At 41.0% G+C, this 21,511-nt stretch overlaps 1 protein-coding gene across 3 annotated transcripts in view; it reads left to right on the top strand.

The window, feature by feature from the left end:
• Nucleotides 1-21,511, top strand: part of ANK2 (ankyrin 2) — a 149,614-nt gene that overhangs the window by 110,760 nt on the left and 17,343 nt on the right. For all 3 annotated transcript variants that reach the window (XM_031063856.1, XM_031063859.1, XM_031063857.1), the window contains exons 29-39: nt 2,285-2,509; nt 3,896-3,994; nt 5,212-5,366; nt 6,121-6,332; nt 7,145-7,349; nt 8,015-8,111; nt 10,326-10,554; nt 11,869-11,994; nt 12,796-12,918; nt 13,708-13,737; nt 15,738-15,759. In XM_031063856.1, the coding sequence (XP_030919716.1) occupies nt 2,285-2,509; nt 3,896-3,994; nt 5,212-5,366; nt 6,121-6,332; nt 7,145-7,349; nt 8,015-8,111; nt 10,326-10,554; nt 11,869-11,994; nt 12,796-12,918; nt 13,708-13,737; nt 15,738-15,759 (1,523 nt within the window). The remainder of the gene's footprint in view (nt 1-2,284; nt 2,510-3,895; nt 3,995-5,211; nt 5,367-6,120; nt 6,333-7,144; nt 7,350-8,014; nt 8,112-10,325; nt 10,555-11,868; nt 11,995-12,795; nt 12,919-13,707; nt 13,738-15,737; nt 15,760-21,511) is intronic.

The raw sequence follows: 21,511 nt of genomic DNA, 5'->3' as shown, positions 1-21,511 counted from the left end.
TGCCTGTTTTCCCACTCCTTGGAGCTGTGGTTGTTCCAGTGAGAGAGGGCTGAGGTGAGACAGACTTTGTGATGGATTTACTGACCCACCAGGCACATTCAGTAAACTCAAAAGAAGGAGTTGCAACCATACTAAAAAAAGAACCCACAAGGGCCAGAAGGGAGATTACTTGGTTTGGATCCTCACCTTTGGTTTGTCTGTGTTCTAGCAGTGAACAGTGGGTTTGGCATTGCCGAGGCAAGCAGGGAGATAAGCTAGGGAGAACCTGGGACAGCAGGTGATCCAGCACTAATATCTTAGTGATGGACAGCAAAAAAAGGTGATCCTGGTGTTAAAGAATGCAATCCTGAGTATTATGTCAATAATGAAAATAACTTAATCCTAAATAGCCTGTTTATGACAGCTTGCACAATGAGGAATGTGAATGCTGCTGTAATTCAGTCAGAGCTCTCATTAGCTTCTGGGAGTTGTGGGGGAGTGTTTGTGTTGCTTTTAGCAGTAGCTTTAAAATGAGAAACTCTTCTTCTAGCAGTGTCATTGACTGCCTCAAACACACCCATTGTACTGGAGGCTTGGACACATTCTCTGAAACATCACACAGAACTGTTTTGATAACACTACTTCATGTACTTCAGGGGCAATTGCAGCACAAGCCAAGAGCATTAGTGCAACAATTGAGTATTTAGTGTCTCTTAAGCTCTTCTTTCATCTGTGCTCTAATATGTACAAAGAATGTATTTTGTGAAGGAAGCTCCCATTTTTCTCAACAAATCCCCAGACAATCGAAGCTGTAAAATGTTTTCATTTTCTTTTTTTCCCCCTTGTTAAAACCACAGAAACACCAACCTCTAAGGAATGAGCTAATGGTTGTACTACCCAGAGTTTTACCCTAAGCAAAGCCTAGAGGTATCTGAATGGCAGTAGACTAGGAGCCTGCATGTGTGAGACAGACTGGCATCCGTGGTGCATGGTGTGCTTCCGACTGGCGCTTGTGGCTCCTTCCCATCGTCCATCTCTGACCTGCACGGTGTGTCGAGTGTTGTGTTTTTACAGCATGTGGAATTCTTGTAGCTGTGTGGACAATGAATGGATGCAATGTTTGTTGCACAGAACGGTCAAGGGGGCAGTGGAAAAATCCCTGTGTTTGTTACTCCTGTTATAAGGGCTTTTCTCTATTACAGGTCCTTCAGTAGCATTTCTGCGACTCCCCATTGTGCTGGTTCTTTATTAGTGGCTAGAAGTAGGCCTGACACCATTCTGTCTCATCCACTCTTATTTTCGCTTCCAGCAACCTGACATTACCATCCCACGTCAGGCATGATCCTGTAATCAAACAGTAAAAAGAAAAATAAAAAAAGTTGGAAGTAGTTCTACACCTTTCCCAGGTGCAGAAGAATGTCCCCAGTATGTCAAAATTGACCTGTTGGTATATGTGGAACTACAAAGAATTCAGCACAAGAGAAGTTCCAAACAAAATGAAATGTTTTTATCCCTTTTAAAGGAAAAGGAATCAATTATTTACCTTGTGCTACAAGTAAGCTCCCTGTAGATAGCTTTCTGCATCTCTAAGTTTTCCCAATGTATTGCTGTGCAAGGTAACACAGAAAACCCAAAATCCATAAATAAACATTTCTTATAGTGACCCTAGCTCTTCTTATCTGACCAAACCCCAAATTTGCCTTCAAACCATAACATGCTGGGGTTTTTTTATATAAATAGGTGATATCCCCACTGATGGACTATGAATTATTCATGCATTCCAGAATGAAATTTGATTATTTTTTAAATATCCAAACCCATTTTTCTAAGAAATTAGTTTATCAAATAACTAGAAAATTATATTGAGAATCTTAAAAAAAACCCAAAAAACTAAAAAACCTGAGCCATCCAGTCAGAATTGGCTTTTTATTTTTGAATCATAAATAATATTTGGTTTTGAAGTATTTAAAGAGTGCCAACTTTAAATACAGCTTCTCGCACGTACAGAGTAGTGACATTTGCACTTTGCAATAGGTACACATGTTTGCATTTATTAATGTCTGCTGGTATTTTACCAACAGCAGTTTTGTGACATAAGACTTTCTGTCAAGAACTGTTGGGTAGCAGTTGCCAGTTTAATTAATAGTGAACTCAGCATGATGTGGTGCTTCACATGGGAGAAAGGCTTTTTCTCGTTGTACCTCTTGAGCAAGAGCTCTATTAACATACGTTTGTACGTATGTGGGACGTAACCAAGGGAGCCGGTGGTATGCTCTGGGTCTCACTGTCTGCCCTGATTTTGCAGCTTCCTGGTGAGTTTCATGGTGGACGCTCGCGGTGGCGCCATGCGGGGCTGCCGGCACAACGGGCTGCGCATCATCATCCCCCCGCGCAAGTGCACGGCACCGACACGTGTGACGTGCCGCCTGGTGAAGCGCCACAGGCTGGCCACCATGCCACCCATGGTGGAGGGAGAAGGGCTGGCCAGCCGCCTCATCGAAGTGGGACCCTCTGGGGCTCAGTTCCTTGGGTAAGAGAGGCCGCGTGGCCCGAAGGGAAACCTTCAGCCTCTTTGTGTGTTTGCCTTGCACTGAAATGGTTCCTTTGGGAAAGCTGAGCTGGACAGGATCTCTGTAGCACGTGGTAACAAACAGAGCAGTTGTGTGAAATGCAGAGCAGCTGGCAGGGAACGAGTCTCAAAGCGTTTACACATTTTTGTTCAACACAGGTATTTCAAACATGGTTAATGTGCTTCCTTGGATATAATTGTTGCTCAGTGTTGTGATATTAGAGTGGGAAAAGACTTCTGTAGCCAGAAAAGGCAGCTCATGTTATACTTAAAAAATTAATAGCACTGCACTGATCTAACCCCCAAATGTGAAGCCTACTACCTACACAACACAAGGTCCAGGAGTTTATTTTAGAGTCTTGTATTGTGGTATCAGAAATTTGGACTACAACAGAAGCACAGTGCTGTTGATTTTCCTGGGGTTGGAATTGCTAGATTAAACAGTAGGACAACTCTGGATTTTCTTGGCCATTTCTTCCTTCCCACCCTGCAAAGCCCATAGAAAGATCAGATTTGTGTCTGCTGCTGAGCTCACTTTAGCAATATTCGGCTGAAAGTGGCAGTTATCTGCACTTTTTAAAAATTGTTTCACCAGCTATTCTCCCCTATCAACTGTGACATCCAAAAGTGGATGACTGAAGGAACCCCTTCTAATGCAGTAAAAGACTTCATTCAGAACCTGTGAAAAAAGTGACTGGACACACCAGTAGTTTAAATCCATTTGGAAACAACTCAGTTGCTTTAAATCCATTTATAACAGGCAGTCATCAGAGTCACCATCTTTGTTAGTGCTACCACTTATTCTTTTCACATCTTGGTCATTTCTAAAAAGAAGGAGAAAGAAATCTAATGAGCAGAAGAAATACTGTGCTGTCGCATTCAGTCTTCCCATTATCTTTGTCACACACAAATGGGTTTTAAGTATGTCTGCCATTCTTTTTTAATGGTTTTCCTATCTGATGAGAGTGTCTCCCCTGCAAGACAGGCATGTAGTGTAGTTTACTCATCCTCAGATCTTTGTGCCCTTCCTGGAAGCCTTTTCCAAGGTGTTGTGTGGGCAGTGAGATCAAAACATCACTATACTGTTTGCAGGGATGCAATTTAAGGTCCAGATCCTGCTCCCATTAAGAACATGGCCAAAACCCCCATGAGAAAGAAAAGATCCTAAATTAACAAATCTGATTTTCTGATTCGGGTCACCAAATTGTCATGGCTAGGACGGAACCTTATTCAGTGTACAGCCTAATTCCACTCTGTGGACCAGACAGTGACACTGGCGTTCTGGCACAAAAAATACATAAAGTTTATTTATGTTCTTTCTTTCACTGCTGCTTTGGATGTACTCAGTAAACTTCATCTGCCTACGGCTCCTCCCCCACTTAATGAGGGAGAAAGCTTGGTCAGCCGAATCCTTCAGCTGGGGCCTCCTGGGACCAAATTCCTTGGGTAGGAGAGACTTGAAACAAATTGATGGATGCTGACCTCCCCATTCTTCTCCTCCTTCTGCAATATGATTTTTTTATGTCATTATGCCCATGATATTGTCCCTTTCTATCATTTGAAATTTTGTACACTTAACCCCTAGTGGACCATTTTCCAACCTTTGTGGTTTGTGGTTTTGTTTTGGTGGTATGTTTGTATCTTTTTCTTCAAGTACTGTGCCTTCATTTTTGTTTTGGCATGAAATCTTCCTAGTTCTGTGCTTGATGTCTGTAGCAAAGCAACCTGGATTGGGACCACAAAAAAAAAAAAAAAGAATCTACTGTAAATTTTAAACTCTTTTTTTTCAAGGACTGATCAATCAATAAATTGTATGTTGGGTACCACCAGTGTGATAGAACATATGGCATTTACTACATACCTGGTAACCTGTGTGAGTCATCTAATTAGAGAAGTGTATCTACAAACATCTTTATATATTCTCTCTTATTTCTAACAGTATGTATGTATATGTATATCTCAATACACATATATGATATGTACACATATGTGTTGTATATATGTGTGTGTATATATATATATATATATATGAGTGCATATGCTGGTGCAGATGTTGACTTGTAAGGCAACAAGGCAAATTCTTATCTCTTATACTGCAATAGTAACCCAATCAATCTCCTCAGACTTTCTGTATCTCTCCCAGGCTGTGAATCAGGAATAAATTCATTGGAATATACAGAATTACAAAGTGAAATTGGCACAGGACACAATTGCCTCTGAATTGCAATGAAATTATTCTGATTTGCATTAGTATAAGTGAGATCAGAATTTGTCCCACTATTCCTATACATTACAGTAGATTCTCTTTGAAATGAAGTTGCACAGGTTAACCCAGACAGTAGTGACAAATAAAATGAGCATGAGTTTTTGATGGATTTGCAAAAACAATCACCAAATTTCCAGATAAGCACTATTATCTTACCAAATCTCATTCACACTGTGGAAAGAGGTGAATGCACTTTCTCATCTGTCCTTCAGCACTTACTGGGTCCCTGTAACAATCTAGTCTGTGTTAGTGACCTACTAGTTTAGGATTTTGCCAAAGTATTCCAGCTAAATAGGTAGAATTCCAGGTCACTTTGTAGCAGACTGAATAGAGTTGCTGTTAATCCTGTTTCTTCCTCTCTCCCGTGTGCATTTAATGCGCTGTGTTGCTGTGCCAGGCCCGTGATTGTGGAGATTCCCCATTTTGCTGCCCTGCGTGGCAAGGAGAGAGAGCTGGTGATCCTGCGCAGTGAGAACGGAGACAGCTGGAAGGAGCATTTCTGTGAATACACCGAGGATGAACTGAACGAAATCCTGAATGGGATGGATGAAGGTATCCAGTGGCACTTGGTTCCTTATCCGGCTTCTGTGTTCCTTCTGTACCCTGGATGTAGCAGCTTTTACCATGGTGCTCACTTCCCTTGCTGAAGCAGTGGGGCAGGATGTCTCCCTTCATGAAGCTGACAATAAACTCCAGACTTGTGTTTTTGGCTGTTCCTTCTCATAGTGTTAAACAAAAAGCTTCCACAGCAAACTACTTTCCAAAACAAGGCAATTATCATACTGATCCTTTCAGAGCAGCTCCATGTGTGGGAGGAAATGTCAGTCATGGGTACTCTTGCTTTTTGAGAGAACAGAATGGCCTTGGGCTGTCTAAGAGCTGCAAAAGTTGTTATTAATTTGTTTGGGTTTTTTTGCAAAAAACCTCACAAATCCCAAAGTAAACAAGACAACTCACAGCATTAAAACTGAATTCATATTTTGATAGTGTTTGAAGTTTTGTTTTGTTGATGCTACTTCAGGACATTGTAAATAGGTGAGAGAGAATGGGCTGGAACCAATCCCTTCGCTTGTTTGGCTGATGATTTTGGAGGTGTTGCCAGTGTCTTCTGTTTGCTGCCTTTGTCTGTCTGTCTGTTCTTTCCTTATTGCTCTGGTTTAGCTGAACACAGGGATGTGTTTCCTTTTCCCATTATTTCTAGACAAAATACTTTGCCTAAGTTAGCCAAAACTGTGAAAAGCTTGAGTGCATTTTGAAGGTGGCTGTATTGTTTTTGTGAAACTCTGCTCTGCTCTTCTTCCCTCAGTGCTTGACACTCCAGAGGAGCTTGAGAAGAAGCGGATCTGCCGCATCATCACGCGGGATTTCCCCCAGTACTTCGCAGTGGTGTCCCGGATCAAGCAGGACAGCAACCTCATCGGGCCCGAGGGGGGTGTGCTCAGCAGCACCGTGGTCCCACAGGTGCAGGCTGTCTTCCCAGAAGGGGCACTCACCAAGCGAATTCGCGTTGGCCTCCAGGTACACTGAAGCATGCACAGAGTTTTGGTTTTATTTTTGGTGACAAATCACCTTTTTTGAATGGACAACCAGCATATCCAGCTTGTCATGCTGTGTGTTATCTACAACACTTACAGTAAAAGTAATAAAGGAAAAAAATCCATGCAAAATCAAAGCAAGTGGTTTTCCAGTTAGTTCAGATTCTTGTCTATTAACTGTCTATATAACTTTGGGCAGAAATTTTGGTGATTATGCTGATATTAGTGTCAGGGCATAGAATTTCCTAAATACTTCTTATGAAAGGCATCAGAGAAGTACAAAGTGCTGCAATAATTAAACATGTTAAACTATTATTAAATGTACAGATTTTCAGTGTGAATGAACCAGTATAGCAATTCACTTCCCACAGAGAGGGAAGTCTTTCCTCTATCTCCATCCTGTCCTGCATCCATGATTTACCTCTACCAGGAAACTGTGGTTGTTTAAATCCTGGGACTAGCTGAATAGCACCATAAAACAGCCAGAGTTTGTTCTCAGGGGAAAAAAGTAACCAGGTTATCATTTGCTTGTTGTTAAATGAATTTAAATTAATGCTGCAAAAATCTGATAAGCAACAAGAAAGGAGATAGGAAGAAGAGGCAGGCATGGGAAAGTTAAAAAAGTGAGGTCTCCCCTTCTCACTGGCAGTCAGTTCTTCTGTCTGCAGATTTTTGTAGGAAATTGTACTATTTGAAAAGGTAAGGTGTTTGTGGGCAATATACAGACCCAGTTCTCTACACATCATTAAACTGTTTTCAAGTAACTGCTCTGTTATTTCCTGTTGCTTTGGAAAGGCACAACCTATGCACACTGAACTTACCAAGAAGATTTTGGGCAACAAGGCTACCTTCAGTCCCATAGTCACGCTGGAGCCCAGGAGAAGGAAGTTCCACAAGCCCATCACGATGACAATTCCCGTGCCCAAGGCCTCCAGCGAGGGGCTCATGAACGGCTATGGAGGCGACACGCCCACGCTGAGGTTACTGTGCAGCATAACAGGTGGGATGCCAGTCCTGGAGCTCTCCTTGGTCTTCCTGAAACTGTCAGGCCCTGGGGCTGTAAAGGCTGAACTGATTACACCCAGAGGAAACTGGATGGGGCGAGAAGCTGTGAAAATATGCTACTTTCCAAACAATTCCTTTGTACCAGAAATAACAGTTGTTGTTTACATTAACAAGACATGTGTAATATAATCACAGACTTGGGGTTTGGTGATTTTTTTGCATTTTCCTTAGAGTTTGCTTCTTGAGAACCAACATACTTCTGCCTGGCAAAGTAAGAGTAGTGCAGGCTTACTGTTGCAGTTTACTTAGGAGGAAAATACTGGAGTTAAACGCTTGACTTGCCGTGGCTCCCAAGTGATTAGCATCTCCTTCAGTCTCCCTTAAGAGACAGAAATGGGCTGCAAGTGTTTAATTTAATTAATTAATTTAATCCTGTGCTACAGGGCTCAGCACTTAAAAATCATTTGGATACTTGGTATTTTCAGGGTAAGCCCATCCAGTCCTACTAGCATTAGTGGAATACTGTAGACCCAAGGAGAAAGTATATCTGGGATTATTACTTTTTTCACAGCAATTAAAAACTGTGAAGAATTTCTTAGAAGCAAAAATGTTGCAGACTTGCTTGGTTTTGATTTTATTTTTAAACCTCTGTCATTTCAGGAGGAACTACTCCTGCCCAATGGGAAGACATCACTGGGACAACACCACTGACCTTTGTTAATGAATGTGTTTCCTTCACAACAAATGTGTCTGCCAGGTACCTACACAACCAAACAGGACTTTTACAGGAATACTCTCAAATACGTACCTTTGTTCCACAAATATTTCTGATTTTAGTTTGGAGATTAGAACGAACAGAGAGATTGACTATTATTCAAATTTCCATGTAAACAGAAATCACTTATTTGGGTACCTCACACATACATCTTGTAAGAGATATTACTTCTGGAATATCCAAAACTGAGAAGTCAGGCAGAAAGGGACTCTAGGTGTGCCAAACTGGGGTCTAGAAGCCTCTCTTCCATACATCTGTTCTTGTGATGAGATTTAACTGCTCTCTTACTGAAAACAGATTTTCATTTAAAAAAAGAGTAATATAAATGAATGTAGGTATGTATTTTAGTTTGTGTTCATGATGGATATCACAGAAATGCCCAAAAATCTCCTCCTCTGTAACAGAAGATGCAATTTGTGACCTGGAAAATATTTCATCTAGGCTCTGTACTCCAGCAAACAGTTAAAAAAATAATGGATAACTTGCCCATGAAATTCAGTACAAACATTCAGTATCTGGGGCAGTTATTGCTGTTAATTAGGTTTGTTATTTATTGAAATAGTGTATTCAGTGTTAAAATACAGTCCAACCTCCAGATTAACATTAGGTGAAATACAGTATTAGTTTTTTTTATCCTTTCTCAGTTCAGAACAGGCTGTTTTCCCCCTGTTGTTTGCTGATGCACGTTTCTGTTGGGTGTAACTGAGCATTCCACTGTAGCAGCAGTGGCCACAAGAGGGGGATCTTACAGTGCATTCTGCTTAGTGCTGCTGCTGCTGCAGAGGTCTGTGCAAAGGCAGGAATTAAAGGCTGATTTAAAAACCACCTGTGGAAACAAGACACAGAGTTTGAGAGGTCCAAATCACTAAAACTGTTAAGTCTCCAACAGCAGGCGACTATATGTGATAGCCAGAATGAGGGTGACACTTTATGGTCTTACAGTTCATATTTCTAGTAGATCTTTCTTAATCCTGATGATGACAGGAAAATTGATTACTATTGTTCATGTTCTGTGATACAGGCAGGGTCCCATGTAGAGATTTTAATGGGTTCTGCCTCTTCTTTTTAATGCAAATGAATGTTCAAATATCTACTTCACCCCAAACATGATTTGAAATGCTGGTACAGTTTAGAAAGGGGATTTTTCGTCTAATTTCTGATTCTTTGCTATTCACAGTAATTTTTTTATGTCTAGTTAAGCATTAATGATGGACAACAATTTTACCGTTCATAAAACTAATTCTGTCCAAGATGAGCCTGGGAAAGAGATATACTTGCCATGTGAATTACACTGAAGACTTGGAGGCACAGTGTTTGTTTTCCATTTCCTGAGCTGCAGCTTTTAAAAGACTTAATATCTGTTGGGGCTTTTTAGCCCCTGGTGTTTGACAGCAAATCACTGAGGCATCTGGTGGTTTCTCAGAGGATGTGGCCTCTCCAGTTGTAGCCCAGCACAGCATAATTCTCCCACGCAGGAAAAGGAAAGGATCAGCGTGCAGAGCCTTTCTCTAGCACACATGCTTTCCCTCTTGCAAATGTCAACAGCCTGGGACTTTGGGCAGTGCATTTGTTTAAGCATTCTTAAGATGAGCACAGCATGGAATTTGCTGCTATTCAGCTGCAGATGGGTAAGTGCAGAGCAGCCACACTCCAAAGGTGTGCTTTGGGGTTCTAATACCTCGTAATCCACCGTGGGGAATAACATCCCGCCAGATCAGAGCGGCTTTTGAGCTGTCTCTGACCCCTCCTGACTTCCACCTTCATCCGCCAGCTGGGAAACTTGAGCTTTCCGCCCACACAGTGGATTTTATTGAATAGAAGTGGCATCAGCTCCAGAGAAACTCAAGTGGTAGCTGGGAAAGAAGGCAAGATGTGTTACTCCTTGGAAAATGCTTGGTGACTAAATTCACATAGGAATAATTTCTGATTTTGCATGCAGGTTTGCACAGTGGACAAAGTCATTTATGTTCACCTAAAGACCTCAGGTTTTGCTGTTGTACGTAAGGAATTGACTGCTATTTCCTTTAAGTTGGGTGGGAGACAAAAACCAAAAGTGACAATTCTTTTTTTACTCCTCTGACTTGTTATCTCCCATTGCTCTGGTTACCAGCTAGTGCTGCCAGAATGGGAAAACACAGAATTTCCTTTCTTAGATCCTTCTCTGCTGATGGCACAACTCTTCATTTTCTTTTACAGATTTTGGTTGATAGACTGTCGTCAGACACAAGAATCTGTTACTTTTGCTTCCCAAGTATACAGAGAAATTATCTGTGTCCCCTACATGGCCAAATTTGTGGTATTTGCCAAATCTCATGATCCCATTGAAGCACGGTTAAGATGTTTCTGCATGACAGATGACAAGGTGGATAAAACTCTAGAACAACAAGAAAACTTTGCTGAAGTTGCCAGAAGCAGGGATGTAGAGGTACTGTGCAAGACTTTAAGTTTTCTCCATTTTCTACTGTCTGCTTTTAAACTAGTATTTTCCACCTTCTGTCTGCCACAAGGACTGAAAAATAATCTGTCAACAAGTACTGCCACAATGCAGTATCAACAGCCATGATAAGATGGAAACTTGGACTTCTGTCAGGTGTAAGGAAAACGTAGTGAAGAAACCCTATTCCCAGAGGGCGACAAACAAACTCAGCCCACAGGGCTAAAGGGAGAGGGTTGGAGCCAAAAATGATGGCTAAATCCTGACTTCCAGCAACCCCATCAATGCACATCACTAACCAGAAAGGCAGCTGACAGGGGTCACAGTTTCTCAGCACATTCACATACCAAGAAGTTCAAGTAGCAGGTTTGAATAATATCCTGCTTTAAGAAAATAAAATTACATTAAATCTGTTGCTGAGCAGGCAAAAGCTTTCCTATGTGGAATTCAGCAAACTGCCTGCTAAATGCAGTTTTTCTGACTCTGTCAGCTTCCTTAGAAGGGATGACAAATTGAAGGTGCTTTAACTTACATGGCACATTCTGCTTAGTTCTGTCTCTTTTCCATGAGAATCCCACCTTTAATAGAATTGTCCTCGCTGCTCCTGAAGCTCTGACAGGCATCTCTTGTGCAGATCAGCAAGATAAAATATGAGCTTATCAAACTGAATGACAAGGCTGAATTTCTGGAAAGTAAGGATGAGCCACAAATGGATTTGCAGTTTGAATGGAACATTTCCCAAACTGCTGATCTGATATTCAACCATGTGGAGGGGCCATAACAGCAGCAATCTGAAGATACAAGCAGTGCCATTATAGAGAGATTTCAGAGAGATATTTACCTGAGGCCTGCCTTTCTAAAGCTCTTAGGCCTCTACAGATCCAGCTGAAATAAATGGACTCAGTAGGCACAAACTCTTGAGTTCTGACAGCTGAAGAGAATATTTATTTGACTGTGGTGATAAGGCCAGGTTAGCAAAGTATGCTAAAATTGGAGTCAATCAAAAATCAAAATTAAAATCTAGATTTAAAACTTTTTCCGGATTTATGACACTGAGTAATATACTGTTGTCATTTAAAGTACTGCACTATTGTTACTAAATTAGCAATCTGGTCTCATTGGAATTTGATGATCTGATATGTTTCCACACATTTTAGGTCACTGTACATAACAAATCTTGTAAATGCTGACAAGTCCTCACAATTCCAGAAACTGATTTGTACTGTTGTAGAATTATTCCTAAGAAGCAATCCCAATCACGTCCCAAGGATTAATTAACTGTTTGCTTTTTTTCCTTTCCAACAGGTGTTAGAAGGAAAACCCATCTACGTTGACTGCTTTGGCAATCTAGTGCCACTCACAAAGAGTGGGCAGCACCATATATTCAGTTTCTTTGCCTTCAAAGAAAATAGACTTCCTCTGTTTGTTAAGGTAATGTTGCTGGCTCCTTTTGGATATTTCAAGTTATCACTTCACCATATTTTTTGTGAACAAAGGAAAGCCAAACTACTTAATTTATATAAATTCCCAGCTGGAACCTAATTTTATCCCTGTATTATTCCACTTAAAATACTTTTTTTATGAGTAGGAAAATTTGTAAAATAAAAGCCAAAGTAAAAACCCTTCATTCCTCTCAAATTAAGTAATGCATTAACCCACTGTGGTCGGAAGGGCTGCTGTCACTGACCCACCATCACCACCTCTTCTGAGAGGGAGATTAGAGAGCACTGGAAACCTCTTCCACAGACTTTTCCTTCTACCCAGGAATTCTCACTAAAAAGCAGGAAACTATTACTGTTATATAAATAACACTCTTAGAGAAATGATTTATGAATGGAAACTTCCAGTAAGTGGAGAAAATCAACCCACTCTGTCACTGTGTTGTATTTGCTGTGTGCTGCTAGACAAATTTTAAACTTTCTCCCTCCTTACCAGCAATATTTTGTAAGCTTATTTTAATTTATACCTTTATCTGTGCCACTGCCTTCCTTTGGCTTTGCAGATTTCCCCCCCTGCTGAATTTTCTACCAACAACATTCAGTATATATTGAATACACAAACACATCCATATGTGCATTTACAAACAACAGGGGGAAAGGTGAAAACACGTTATTTTTGCCTATGTGGACTTTTTCGCCCCATCTGGTCCGTCTTGCTGAACAGTTTTTGGGAGACACAAGTAGGTCACACAGCAGAGCAGCAGGTTAAATGTGTTTATTTTTCCTGTGCCAGGTCCGAGATAGCACTCAAGAGCCCTGCGGACGATTATCGTTCATGAAGGAGCCAAAATCTACCAGAGGCCTCGTTCATCAAGCCATATGTAATTTAAACATCACTTTACCCATTTACACAAAGGTACTGGAAATTATACCCAGCTGCAGGCATCAGCATTATCATGCAAACAAGAAATGAGGAGGAGGGCAAAACAGTGTCAAAGCTTTGTGGGCAGGGGCTTGAAAAAGGAAAAAATTCCATGCAAGGGCTTTCAGTGTCTTGAGTTCGGTGCTCCTAATGCCAGTGTTGGGAGACATCATCAGGTATTTCCTGAGGTCTCAAAAGAGATGAGTGGGAGTGCTCTCAGAGAGTAAATGCTTGTTTCCTTAGAAAGTGTCAGTTTATGTTTATTCTCTGAAAACACAAGGGTTTTTTTCCTTTCCTGGTTGGATTAGAAGCTGCATGCCTTTTAGAGATGCATTTGCCCAAAATGATGATCATTTTCTTCTCAGCATTTTTAGAATATAGTAAATCTTTATTATAGCATTTTAGGATAATTTTTATACAAAGCATCTCAACATTTTTGTGACTTGAAATGGTAATAGTTCTTGAATATTTTAAGTGTTTATATATGCTAATTTATGGGTGAAAAAGTATGTATACATTTAAAGTTTTGGTACAAAAAAGGATCACTAGACATCTAACTTTTTAGTTTGTATTTTGCTCGGTTCTGTAGCCTTTTGTGTTTAAATTGACAGTTCAGTTTTGCTGCTTTTTGTCATAAGAAATCAACTGCAGATATGTGCTGCATTTTCCTCTTTTCTGTTAAATGTTGTGGGAGGTTACTTTTTCCTATTTTTTTCTGAAAAAATTGCCTTTTGCCTGCTCTGTTTCCCCTTCTCTTTTTGCATGGCGCTTTGGGACCAAAAGGAATCAGATTCAGATCCAGAACCAGAAGAGGTAATGTTGCTAAATCAGCACGTTCTTGCCTACACACGTTGCTTAAACACAACTAACAGGCACAACTCAGAACTGATCCTTAGCTCAGTGCTACAGACACACCAAAGAGGGCCTTGCACAGACTCACTTTGGAAATGGGCAGAGTTGAATTTTGCCTATGTTAAAATGACCAGTCTTCTCCATTTATAACATCCAGTAGATGGATATTACACTTTACTGAGCTGGGTGATGGACATCCAGTACAGAATCAGTGTTAACACAGAAGTAACAAGTAAAGGTTTAGAATGTTCATCTTTTGCACTAATTAAATTGTATCAGCTCCCCTCTGAGCTCCCATCCCGGCCTGGCACTTAGAGATGTTCCTTAAGCTCTGACCCCTACACAGATGAGGAACATTAGAAAAGCACCCTCACATTTTGATGATGTTCAGCTGTTGGGAACACTGTGAGATTAGCCAGCTCCCCAAAGATGATGGACATCTTTCCCATGCACTGCACTACAGATTCAGCAGCTCTGTGGCATGGCTTGCAGTTCTCTATTATCATTACAAAAATATTTACCACTCCTATGGTAAATATGACTTCTATTTTTTATAGAAAACTAAAGCACAAAAAGACAAGCTCATTGATGGCTCTAAGCTTTTTAAACTATTTTTGTTGACTTCATTAATTTATATGTTAATAATATTAATTAGTATGCTGACATAAATCTGGACTGATCTGGAAGAACTGAAAGTGAGGGAAGGTAGGACATGTTAGGGATGCAGGGTAGGCAATGTAGGACAATGTGTGCATCAAAGGAACTCAGGCTATTATGGATCTGTTACACACACTGCTGGCTGTGAGATGTAATTATGTGAGCCTAAAGGATTGTCAGGCATGTATGAACATGCACGTATGGCCAGGGATTTCCTTCTGTTCAGTGTCAGCTCATGGAAAGGCAAGGATTTCTAACATCTTGACTGAGACAGCATATTGTATTTATCTTCATAAAGAATAGTTTGAACTGTGTAAACCTTTTCAGCACTCACTAAAACCTTGGGGGTTTTACCATGTGCAGTATCTTGTACCAGCAGTACTGCACACCTGATTTGCATTCTTCACAGTTGTCCTACTCCTACCACAAGTTTGTATAGGAAATTAAGCTTTAATGCTACTTCTGAGTTTGCAAATTTTTCCACAGCCAAATTTAAACAACATGTACTGGTGTGGACAAATGCTAGCAGAACTGAAATAAACTGAAATTACAAAGCTACCTCAAAAATTTGCTTCTTCAATTTTCATGGTCTGAGATTGTGTTCTGTTCAATTCTTTTTTGACAAGGACTGTGTTTTCTTTTGAATAACAGTAAAATTATATGGTTTTTTTGATGTCTACCCAAATAACTCTGAAAAATCAAAAAAGGGGCCTGTGAGGGCCATCACAGCTTCCATTTAAAGGTATCAATAGCTGTTAGTGGCATCCAGCCCCATGTCATGCCTTGGGCAGTTCTGCCATCATTGGTGCACCTGCATTTCATCATCACAGAGCACAGAGAAAAAAATGCAGTTCATGCTCTCAGAATCAATGTGTCCAAGGAAACAATGCATGAAACCTCCTGGCTGCCTTCCAGATGGACCAAATGCCTTCATTATTTTGCTTTAGACAGGAAGAAATAAATTAAGAGCAAAGTAACCAAACACCTGGTAATGCAAAAGTTTAGGTCCTCTACGCTTGCTAAGAGCATTTAAAGAAAATACACTGCAACATTTTGCACCTACTCTTGATCATAACTATAGTGAAATAACCATTTTCCTGGTATTAGAGACCCTAAATAAATTAACTTTTACTGTTCTTTTTAGTGTTATTTTCACTGTTATTTTACTGCTTTTACTGTTATTTTAAATGCATTATTTGTTCCATTTAAGTCTATGCGTCTCTATACAACTAGCATTTCACCTGTGGCTTCTGTATGGCAATTGTATTTGAAGTTTTAAATCTCCTGCTTTTTTCCTCTTCCAGGTTGATATGACTTCAGAAAAAAGTAAGATTTTTTTTTCTTTGAGAATGTTATAATGCAATTTGTATGAGAGATGTTAAGAGTAAAGATAAGCATGAAAGAACTAAGTTTTAACTGCTATTGCTAATAACATCAATACTTTAAATACGTAATGAAAACCAATTTAATATCTCAGCAGCTATCCAATTCAATACAATTAACATGTAAATTAACAAGTAATACAGTTAAAAACCGTTCATCTAAGCCTTTACTTTCCTTTGACATCCCTAGTGAACCTGCTATTGCTATTTTGCTTGTATGAATGCTCATCCCTCCATTTTTTTTTGTTTTCTCCATTTGTTGACACACATTCTTGCCTCATATTTGAGACAGATGACAGTATCACTTTTAATGAAAACCTAATGAGGGCTCCAATCTATTTTGTTAATCTCATGGAATACAGCCATGCCAAAAAGTGATACTGTCCAAAGGAATCAGCCTGTTTAACCCTCCCTCCCTTGCCCCACTCTTTACTGTGGTGAAATATGGCTGGAAATCTGACCTGACAGTTTGGCACAGCACAAACACCTTCTGTACACACACAATCAGGCTGTGACCATGTGAGACCACGGGCGAGGGGTTCACAAACGTCTCCTTTATGGGAGAGGCAAATCAAATGAATCTCCGTACACATAGAATTGTCTCTAATGAGAGCTGCTTCCAAATGCAGCCATTTATTGGATCTGTTCAGGAAAAGCATGACATCTGCCTTGTTTCCACTTTGGAGTGCAACATCTCGCCTCCTCTTCAGTTAAAGTGCAGTGTCTTGCATTGTCCTCCTGCCACTTCCTCACTGCCCACTCTGCCAAGGCCCCAGAGAACCCCAGGGAGTGTTCCTGCTCCAGCCACACACTGACTGGATAGCACTTTGCAATTTATTTCCCACTGGAGTTGCATTGCTTCAGGCTGATTAACTCAATTATTGGCCAGTGAAAGAGTCATACATTTGATATTTATGAAAGTACATATTATAAATTTACAAAATTACTGGCTGGCATTTCAGCATGCACCAGACTGTTCATTGTAAAGCAGCAGCACCAAAAGACCACATTTTCAGCACCACAATACCCTGCAGCAATCTGGCTGTAATTAATGTACAGCACAAATATTTAGCATTCATTACACTCAGGAGAATAGTGTAGCAAAATGGATCTTTTTTACAAATAAAGACAGCTAATTATGTGTTGCTTAAGGTCTCCTCATTTGCATTAGTTCTTTGACTTTCACTGGGATGCTGAAATGTGCAGTTCCATGTGACATGCTACCTTTAAAGGGAAAATGTCCATCTGTGATTCCTAAGCATTGTGTTCTGTTTGTAACTTGCTTCAGTTCTCCAGTGTTTTGTTCTGTTCAATATCCATTTTCTGCTAGTCCTTGCTGAAATGAAATATTACCAGCAGGCAGTTATGGCATAATGGGAATTATCTGCAGCCACCTTCCTGTATATTGATTGCCAGATTAGACAAATATTTCACCACAGTATGTTTACAGTATTTTCATGTACCTTTAATTTATATGAATAATTTTTAGAGCTCTTGTTTTTAACCGAAGCTACATACTCAGCAGCATTTGCAACACCTTTGCTTTGCATGGAAATAACTTGCCTTACATGAATTGTACGTATGTGTCTAGTGTGACTGTCTGTGACTTTGGGTTGCCATACATTACATTTTTTAAAACTCTGAAATCACTTCTAAGTTGATTCACAGTTTTTTCTTATCTCTCCTTATCTTCTCTGTCTTCTCTTTCCTCAGTCAGTTCATTAGTTGTCAATGAGGATGTTCCAAGGAAAGGACCATGCCTCTTAAAACAAAAGCCTGTTTGTTTCATTGTGTAGGTGTGAAATCCCCTTAGATGAAATGCCGGTTTGCAGCTGATTCAGATCTCCATGTATTTGATCCTATTTTAGATTACTGCAGAATTACTTTTTGCTTTTTATTTTGGTCATTAAGAAAAACAAAACTGTTAACCCGATGTTATTCTGACAGTTTGCTAACACTGGCTTTCTCTTAGAGGAAATCGACTTTGAATCAGTTCTAATGCTTTCCCCCTTTTTTCTTGTTTTTCTTTTTATTTGCACATTGATCTGTAACATCTGAACAATCTTGAGATGCCTCTCTCTGTGTAACTTCACTGTGTTTCTTCTGGTTTTGATTTGAAATTTTGTTGTTGTTGTTTTGGGTTTTTTTTAGTGGTGTCCTGGTTTGGTTTGTTCCAGCTTTGATACTGTATGTGTGGTTGTGCTCTAGAGATAAAGTGAAGCAAGTTATTTCCTGCCATTTTCCTTTTCAGTTGTTTTTTTTCCCACCCCCTGTTAGCTTTGCTTTGCTCTTGTACCCTCAGATCTTGTGGATCCACCATTCCCAGCCCATATTGTTGACCTTCCCACCACTACAGCCAAAGACTGTCATTTTCAGTCCTGATTACATTTTCCAATCTCTATTTTTGATTTCCATTTTACTTTCAATGTTTTTCATTTGCATCAAAGATGACGAGACAGAATCTACAGAAACATCTGTCCTGAAAAGCCATCTGGTTAATGAAGTCCCAGTACTAGCCAGTCCAGACCTGTTGTCTGAAGTTTCTGAGATGAAACAAGATCTGATCAAAATGACTGCCATCCTGACAAGTGACCCTTCTGATAAATCAGGCTCCATTAAAGTGAAAGATCTCGAAAAGTCCGCTGAAGAAGAGCCAGGAGAACCTTTTGAAATAGTTGAAAGAGTGAAAGAGGACTTAGAAAAAGTAAATGAAATTCTGAGAGGTGGATCCTACACCAGAGAAGAACATGTTTTGCAGAAGACCCTTTCCAGACAAGAACCCCTAGAAGAAGAATGGATCATTGTCAGTGATGAAGAAATTGAAGAGGCCAGGAGAAATGCTCCGTCAGAAGTCACAGAGCCGAGCCACGGAGAAGTCAGTGTAGACAAAGGGACAACAAAAAAAGGGGAGCCAGTCATAACAGGAGTGGTGGATTACCTTGCAGAGGATTTAAAAACAGACCTTTCTCTTCATGAGGGACAGCCACAGGCCTTACAAAAGGAGGTAGTAGAAGAGAAAATCAAAGCTGTAGCAGTGAGCAGGGATTCTGAAAAAAAAGGAAAAGAATCTCCAAAAACTGGGAAACCAAGCTCACAGGAGCAACAGAAGGCAGCCTCAGAAGTTAAAAAGCCCCTTAGGGCAAAACTACGAGAAAAGCCAAAGCCAAAGGAAGGCAAGGTACACAGCAGTGGAGAGAAACTGAGACTGCCTAAGCTCACTGCAGACGAGGCACCGGCTGGGGAGCCTGGCCTAAAGGTGACAGGCACTCCAGAGCCTAAGGCTGTGTCCCCTGTTATTGAGGAAACTCCCATTGGCTCAATAAAGGATAAAGTGAAAGCTCTTCAGAAACGAGTGGAAGATGAGCAAAAAGTACGCTCAAAACTGCCCGTCAGAGTTCAGGCAAAAGAAGGCCCTGCTGAAAAGGTGCCTAAAAAACCAGCACAAGTCAAAAAGCCAGTAGCACAAAAAGCCCAGCCACCTGTCTCACCTTCTTCTAAGACAGAGAGACTTGAAGAGACCATGTCTGTTCGGGAGCTAATGAAAGCCTTCCAGTCAGGGCAAGACCCATCCAAGAATATTTCTGGACTCTTTGAACACAAATCTGTCAAGCAGAAGCAACAGGCTCCTGAGAAGGAAACTCCCCGCAAGAAAACAATTCCTTTGCAGAGTGAAACAAAACGAGTGTCCAATCTCAAGACAGACAAGCAGAAGGACAAACCAAGTTTGGTGTCAAAAGCAGAGAAAGAGCCACAATCAAAGAAAGGAAAAACTCAAGTTTCCACCATCGAAACTGCCAAAAAAGCTAGTGGCAAAGATCAAGTAAAAGAGCACAGCAGCAAAAAGCCAACCCAACCTCTCCCTCCGGTAATGATTGCTGAAAGTGCCAAAGAAACGGCGGCTGGGAAGGGCAGGACTTCTGATGATCAGGGAGATCTTGACTTCCAGATCAGCCCTGACAGGAAAACCTCAACAGACTTTTCTGATGTCATTAAAGAAGAACTGGAGGATAATGACAAATACCAACAGTTCCGACATCTCTCAGTGACAGAGGAGGGAGAGGTTAACTTGGAGCAAGTACTGACCAGTCCTTTTGGTGCTGCTTTTCCCACAGAGTATGGGAAAGATGGATTCCTTCCTGCTCTTTCTCTGCAAAGTGCTGCTCTCAATGGGAGCTCAGAGAGCCTTAAACACGAAGGTGTGGCTGACTCTCCAGGCAGCCTACTTGATGGAACCCCTCAGATCAGCTCAGAGGAAAGTTATAAGCATGAGGGTCTGGCAGAGACTCCCGAAACAAGCCCAGAAAGCCTTTCATTCTCACCAAAGAAAACTGATGGGCAAATTGAAGACGCTAAAGGAGCAGCTCTAGTACAAACAACAGCAGAAACGTGTTCTACGAAGGAAGTCTCCTCAAAGGAAGATGAAAAAGGTATTACTGAGAGGCAGCTAGATGCTGTTACTGAGACTTGTGAGTCTCATTCTGACCATTTATCAGAAGAGCATGTACCTCTAGCCTCTGAAGAAGAGGCTGAGAAACTTAAAGAAAGTAGCTCAGCTTCCATTATGAAAGATATTAGCAGGGATAAAGAATCCAGAACCACTGCACATTTCACTAAGTCTTCTGAAACACATGACACTGCTTTAGAGAAAGAAAAAGATGTAGCCTGTGAACGCCGTCTTACAGTTAGAAGTCCCCAGAAATTGGAACTTGCACTTGCTAGCCATGATAGTGAAAGCTTTAGCCCAGTTGCAGATGACTCTTTGACTATAAGTCATAAAGACTCCCTGGAAGCAAGCCCAGTGCTAGAAGATAACTCATCACACAAAACGCCCGACTCTTTGGAGCCCAGTCCTATGAAAGAGTCCCCCTGCCGCGATTCCCTTGAGAGCAGCCCCATAGAACCAACAGTGAAGGCTTGTATTTTGGGGCAGGGTCCTCTTCCATCTGCTCATAGCAAAGCAGAAGCCTGCCCAGAGCTGGCATCAGTGCGTTCCAGGATTCTCCGTGACCCTGAGGGAAGTGCCGATGATGACAGTCTGGAGCAAACATCCCTCATGGAGAGTTCGGGGAAAAGCCCTGTTTCCCCCGAAACTCCCAGTTCAGAAGAAATTAGCTATGAAATCACACCTAAAATGGCAGACATACCAAAGTCAGCCACCATCCCTGAAGTCAACGAAGAACCGGAGGATGATTCGGAAAGTGAACCAAAGAAGAGATTCACCCCTGAAGAAGAGATGTTTAAAATGGTGACCAAAATAAAAATGTTTGATGAATTGGAACAAGAAGCAAAACAGAAGAGAGATTATAAAAGGAGTTGTAAACAAGATGACTCTTCTGTGGTTACCAATTCAGAAGCCTCACAGGAGGCTGAAGCATCAGAGCAGACTACTGTAGTTGAAAAAGGCATACCCACCGTGGTGACACCTGCTGCTGAATCTAGAAAGAGTTCTTCCTCTTCCGAAAGCGAGCCAGAATTGACTCGGCTCAAGAAAGAAGCCGACTCCGGCCTCTTAATGGAGCCTGTGATCCGAGTGCAGCCACCCTCACCATTACCACCTAGTATTGACTCCAGCTCTAGCCCTGACGAAGCAGGTTTCCAACCCATTGATTCCCAGCCATGCTCTGTCGGGATAGGTGAGGTTAAAGCACCGGGCAAAGGTGACAAAGAGGAGCTGCTTATCCTTGAGCGCAGCTGTA

Source organism: Geospiza fortis, unplaced genomic scaffold, assembly GCF_000277835.1.
Source record: "Geospiza fortis unplaced genomic scaffold, GeoFor_1.0 scaffold1278, whole genome shotgun sequence".
Classification (NCBI taxonomy): domain Eukaryota; kingdom Metazoa; phylum Chordata; class Aves; order Passeriformes; family Thraupidae; genus Geospiza; species Geospiza fortis.
This window is presented reverse-complemented; position numbering and strand designations above follow the sequence as displayed.